Source organism: Lampetra fluviatilis, chromosome 4, assembly GCF_964198595.1.
Source record: "Lampetra fluviatilis chromosome 4, kcLamFluv1.1, whole genome shotgun sequence".
NCBI lineage: Eukaryota > Metazoa > Chordata > Hyperoartia > Petromyzontiformes > Petromyzontidae > Lampetra > Lampetra fluviatilis.
In genome coordinates, this window is record NC_136278.1 from 30,831,495 (window position 1) to 30,837,567 (window position 6,073).

General features: G+C 52.5%; 1 protein-coding gene across 1 annotated transcript; it reads left to right on the plus strand.

Moving 5' to 3' along the window:
• Nucleotides 1-444: 444 nt before the first annotated feature.
• On the plus strand, nt 445-5,827 carry LOC144931747 (laminin subunit alpha-4-like). Its single transcript, XM_078855984.1, has 7 exons — nt 445-561; nt 1,226-1,392; nt 1,881-2,013; nt 2,611-2,748; nt 3,426-3,556; nt 4,470-4,631; nt 5,558-5,827. Exons 1-7 carry the CDS (start codon nt 448-450, stop codon nt 5,652-5,654), a joined length of 942 nt encoding a protein of 313 aa, XP_078712110.1. The 5' UTR covers nt 445-447; the 3' UTR covers nt 5,655-5,827.
• The last annotated feature ends 246 nt before the right edge of the window (nt 5,828-6,073 follow it).

Below are 6,073 nucleotides of genomic sequence, written 5' to 3' on the forward strand. Positions count from 1 at the left end.
AGATGGTGGCGGGGAGCGGTGGAGAAGCTAAGAAAAGGATTTCAGTGTTAGAAGGATTGATGGAGAGGGAGTTGCGTGACATCCAGGATTGGACAGTCGTTAAGCAGGCGGATATGCGGGATGAAAGGTCAGGGTTAAAGGAAAAGAAAATCTGGGTGTCGTCGGTGAAGAAGTGTTAAAGTTAAATTAAGAAATGACAGCTTCCAGAGGTGAGATATAGTGGGAAAAGAGCAAGGTCCTAAGACAGACCCGGAGTGCTCACCAGGGCGGCCATGGGCTTCGAACCACGAAACCTCCGCATTAAGCGGCAGCTGCCGCTACTCCTTAGCCGCGTTATGAAACAAAGTAGATATGCTCCGCACGTTTCAAAGAACAACACGGTGACTCGAAGCGTTACGAATTTAATTCGTGTCGCATCCTATTTCTGCCTTTTCTCAGAACAAGTTCATGTGCCTGTCCATCTACAACGGGCAGCTGCATTTCGTCTTTGACTTTGGCGCTGGCCCCGTGGTGCCCAAGTATTCGACTGTCATCAAGGTCCACCAGAAGGACTTCTACGCGGTACGGTGAAACTCAGTGCGAGTGGAGGGGGAAGATTTTCGTCAGCTAACCGGCTAAAAGTTGAAAAGCTGTGATCGAATACTTTTTATGAAAACGATTACCTGATCCAACGTCCTACCTCCCGAAGGCAGGAGGAGACCCCCACAAGCCACGCTCAGGGACAGGCTACCTTCAAGGGGTGGAGGGGGGAGGTCACCGATTTATGACCTCTTTTTTTATGGATCTCCATATTTTCCCATCTTTTGCCTCTTCCTAAGCATTCTTTTGTCTTCCGATGACTCCCTTTATCGGCGTGATCGATCCATTTCTGCCTTTGTCTCGCCATCTCGGCCGCCGGACAGCGCGAGCTGAATATGGTGGCACGTTGCCTGTGGTCCGGCATGGTCGACGCTGGGGTCGGTGGATCACGCGGATTTGTGAAACTCTCCGAACCCGCTGGGCTGCGAGGTGGCCATGGGAGATGTGGCAATACAGAAAATAGATTCTTGAATCATTGTGCGTACAGCTTTGAGCGTTATCCCCTTGCGTGCGTGCGTGCTGGGTTTTCTCCCAGTTCTCAGGATTGAAGTGAACACTCGTTATTAGAATTTGCCAAACATCCGAATGCAGGACCCCAGGCTGCTCCGTCACCTTCTCTCCCGGGGCGCTGCACACCCCTTTACAGGTCCAGCTCAACGTGTTACAGTTGGTCAGCAAAGTTTCCCTCAACGTGGGGCCCAAGTCTGAGCGGCTATTCTTCGACGTCTTCAGCCCGGAGATCCAGTCCCTGTGGAGCGTGGTGGGGAACACTGCCTACATCGGCGGGGTTCCCAAGGGCCGAATCCCAGACAGGTGAGCTCCTGCCCGTGAGGTGGGTTTGATGGGCAGCAGTCAAAAACAATCCTCGTGGCCCGCACTGCATGGGGAGGCCCTCATCCAGAAGTTAATCGACAAAGAAGGGCTGTACATGTACAGTACAACGTCACATATCCGACTCCCCAGGGGACCGACGTTGAGGCAAATGTGTGAACTATATTTGTATATTAAAAAAATATATATGGTTAAACCATGCTGCAAATAGGTTCACGGGCAAAAGTAATGCGCAAACCGCTTTAAATGCGGGAAAAGGCTTCACCGTGGTTTAGAAGAGAACGATTGTGTGCGATGTTGAGAACGTGCTACAGCGCGTGACGAGGTCGGATTTGAGAGCGCCGATAGAACACGACGGATCCGCCACGCGCAAACGTTGCACCGGGTGCGCGGCGGTCCGCTGGCTCGGCGACGGTTGTACTCCGCGTTTGTTCACCGTCGGTCCCGTGCGCCCTTGTCCACATCCGCAGCATCAAGCAATACCTGCCGGTGCAGACGTCCTACAAGGGCTGTATGAAGGCGCTGAAGGTGATGACCTCGGCTATTGCGCTCAAGCAGATCCCCACGTCGGGCATCATCTACGGCTGCTACGACAACTTCATGGTGAGAACGAGCGCTGCCCCCTCGAGCCTGGCCACCCCGTAATCTCGCCGGGCAGCGGCGGTGGTGGCTACGCTGTGCTCCAGCACTGTGGACGCAGCGGTTAAGGGCAGGCGGCTCATGCACAAATGTTTCGAAACTCCCTTCCTCTGAGCATTGCTGTGCCGTGCCCTGGCTGTCTGGGAGAATGCGGTGCGGCAAATGTGGATTTGCAACTGTTCCATCTGTACGGGAGAGAGTGTTGCCTCGTCGCATGCATGGGTTACCTCCAGGTGCTCCAGTTTCCTCCCACATGTAAACACTCATTAATTGGCTGAAAACATATTACTATATATAGCACCGCACCTGGCTACCTTCCCGCTTGTCTGCTGTTGCTCGCACCTTTGGGTTAAGAGTGAGTGAATGCTGTGCGACGCGTCACAAGTATCTTTTCACACTTCTCGTCTAAGTAAATGGCCATTCCTGACCCCCGTGATTATTGAAATAATTAAGCAGACTCTCATTTCTTTGTGCCATCCTCTACCTACTTGAGCTCAATGAGGTTCTGCCTCCAAGCTAATTCTCAGCACGCGCGTGCCCTCTCCCGATTGTTCTCGGCAGGTTTCCCGTGGTGCAGATTTCACCGGTACAGGTTACCTGTCATTCCAACCCGAAGGTTTCGATGCCACCGACTTTGAGTGCGGGTTGACGTTCAAAACCACGAGTCCCTCCGGCCTCCTGATGGGCTCTGTCGATAGGGTGAGTCCACTTTGCGCGTGCTCACTCCTTCGTTCGTTTGTTTATGTTACTCATGAGACGGGGCCACACATGTGGGGAGACGGAGCGATGAAATCGGCTCCCGTGCAAGTTGTTGCCGGCTGGATCACGGTAGCCGTGAGAGATGGTGGCGACTTGGGAAGGCCTTCATACAGCAGTGAATATATCACGTCTGATGAACGATGATGATGATAATGATGACAACCCTTTGAGACTACAAGTCCATTTTTTTTAGGGAGACGTGAGTTCCAGGGTAGTTGCACAACAATGACAATTTTATATGAATTGTCACGATCAAAGCCGGGATGAAGCGCGTTTGTTGCTTGTCGCAGAAGTGCGGTTCAGGTCCAGTGGGGGCTGCCCTGGTTAATACTGCGGGTTTATTAACCGTAAATATGCGGCCGCCTGATTCACAGTGGACGAGGAAAAAAAAATCTCTCGACATTATTCAGAAAAGAGTTGGCCATGTGTGCCGATGTCACGGTCCAAATGTTGCCACGTATGGAAAATTCCTTGCACATTTGTTCATTGAGTAAAACTACACAGCAATGTCACCCCCTATTGGCAGACTTTTTATCCGTGAATCATGACACCATTTTAATTCCAAACGTACTGATTTATATGATTGTGCTTATTATTATTATTGTCGTGTTGAGCAGGACCTGCAGATCTCCATGGTGGGAGCAGGCATCGTGCAGCTGAAGCTCGGTACCATCACCATACGGAGTGCCTCCAATGGGTTTAACGATGGCCTGCCCCACTATGTCAAAGTCACACGCCAAGGCAACACGTGAGTGACCCCCAATTCGTTGCTTTCGCCTGATTCCCTTTCACCAGAATAGACGGCCACAGATGCTGCGGTGGAATAATGGTTAACGCACTGGACTAGCAACCCCGAGGTAACTGGTTCAATTTCGTGGCAGGGCCGTTGAAACAATGGTACAGGTTGATTACATTTCCTCCGCCGCCTCCTGTCTGCCCTGCGGTATGAATGTGTACGCCGCAGTTAGTCGATTGGCAGGTCATGTGCGGTGCGGTGAAGTGTGGGTGCGCCCACATCTTCTAAGACGTCTTGCCAAAGTTCCATGACGAGGGGTCTCTCGCACCCCTCCTTGTGGAGGCCTTTCTGGCAGCAGTGGAATCAGTGGTAAATTGCAGGCGTGCACCTTTAACTTTTCCTTCGTCTGCTATCAGTGACATGTGGGCTTGAAATGTTTGGGATTGTGCAGGTTGCAGCCAAATATAGCGATTTGTTTAATTCATCACGGGGTTGGAATGTTTGTGCAATGTTTTAACAAACTGACACAGGTCAACAGAGAGTCAATAAACTGCATCTGCAAACTGTGTACCAGAGCACTTGTATGTTTGTCTGTTGAACCTCTTTGGCACGTAGACAATCGTGCTAATCGGAGGTGCGGGGGAAGGACAACAAACTAAACACAAAATGCAGTGAAAAAGAAATGAGTCTTCAATCAAGATGATTTAAAGTTGCATCGCTCCGGTGGCTTCCGAATATCGGAAGGAAGAGCGTTCCACCACTGCCGCAGATGCCGAGTGTTCACGTGTGTTCACGTGTGTTCACGTGTGTTCACGTGTGTTCACGTGTGTTCACGTGTGTTCACGTGTGTTCACGTGTGTTCACGTGTGTTCACGTGTGTGCGTTTGCTTGCACGGCGGGGTCCTCGGCGTGGCTGGGTGAACAGGGTTCGAATGGCGGTCGACAACAAGTACGAGCCGGACAAGGAGACGGCGCGGAGAAGGCGGGCGAGCCGCCAGGCCCCTAGCCAGCTCTACTTCCTGGGCGGCTACGTTGAGGCCTCTGCCTCCAGGTTCAACGGCTGCATCGCCAACGTCTACATCCGCCGGTACGTGAGCGGCACTGGCAACAACAAACAACAACTTCGATTCGCATAGCATCTAAGGGCAATCACATCTCAAGATACTTCATGGAAATGAATACAACTGCATTCGGGTGGAAGGGGGATTGGCAGTCAGGTTAGAGAGTAACACTCCGGCACAACCCTGAACAAAGCAACCATGCGCCAGCACCAACAACAATGAGCCTCAGGGAAAGCTGGGGCAGCCGGGGGAGCACCGACAAGTCCCAGGGCATCCACGGGCCCGGGGTCCATTCAAAAAGGATGTTTAAAGGCAATTAAAATTAAAATAAGTGAGGTTAAGTTCCTTAGCATCAACTTCACTACCACCACCACTTACCATTATCGGCATCACCACTATCACCAACAGCAACAACAATCCAAACACCACCAACGCAGTCACCACCACCAGCATCGAGACGATGCTTACACATGGCACCAAGTAGTTATTTGAAGCTGAGTCGACCTCGGGGAGGCCCCAGGACTGTTTCAGGCAATCGTCATCGATGGTCACCGTGAACGAGAAGTGAACTCGGTTCGCTGGGTCCATACCGCAGCCCACTGACCACTGTGCCACCGCAACCGATGAGCTAAACTCTACCAGATACGGCCCACTGAGCTATGTAGCTCTTTTTCAGAAGGGACCTCCTGGCCACAAATGATAGCTCAACGAAGTGGCTTATCACGTGGAAATGTTTAGCAGCCAAATGTTTTTTTCTAAATGTGGAGGGAAAACCGGGGGCGCTGGAGAAAAATTCACGTGACCACGGTGAGAACACACAAACTACACAACCTCCTGTGTACCAGGCGAGGTAGTTAACATCTCGCCACCACCACTCCCACCAACAACCCAAACCTCCGCCACCACCGTTCCCCTCAAGGTGCAAAAGTGACCGTGTGTGCGGTGCGTGCAGACCTGGCGAGGAGCACGTGGAGGACCTGCACAACTTCGTGGAGAAGCTGGACGCTTCGCTGGACGGCTGCGTGGGCAGCCTGCTGGCAGCGCCGTGATGAGGCACCAGGGGCTCACCACGCAGGGGGCGGCCGCTGACCCCTGCCTACGCCTCCTGCTCAGGACAGCTCATTCTCACCCCCACCGTGATGGGACCCACGCTTCCAGTCATGGGCAATGCCACCGCTTCACTAGTAGAGGGCAGTGCGTGGTGGGGAGGGGGGGCTGCCTTACTGACTCCATGATCATGAGGGAGGGCGAGGGGGGAGTGGGATGGAGTCAGGGGTGAGTGGGGGGGCTAACGGCAGGGCTTAGGGAATGCCATACATTTTTTTTTAATCGGTGCCTGTCCTGTGGGGACACTATTGCTGAGTGGATAGGGCACAGAAACAATACAGTTTAATCCCCGAGTCAGAATCTGGTTTGTTTTTCCCCATCCCCTCGGCTACATTGTCTCAACCGAGCTACTTTGTTTTGT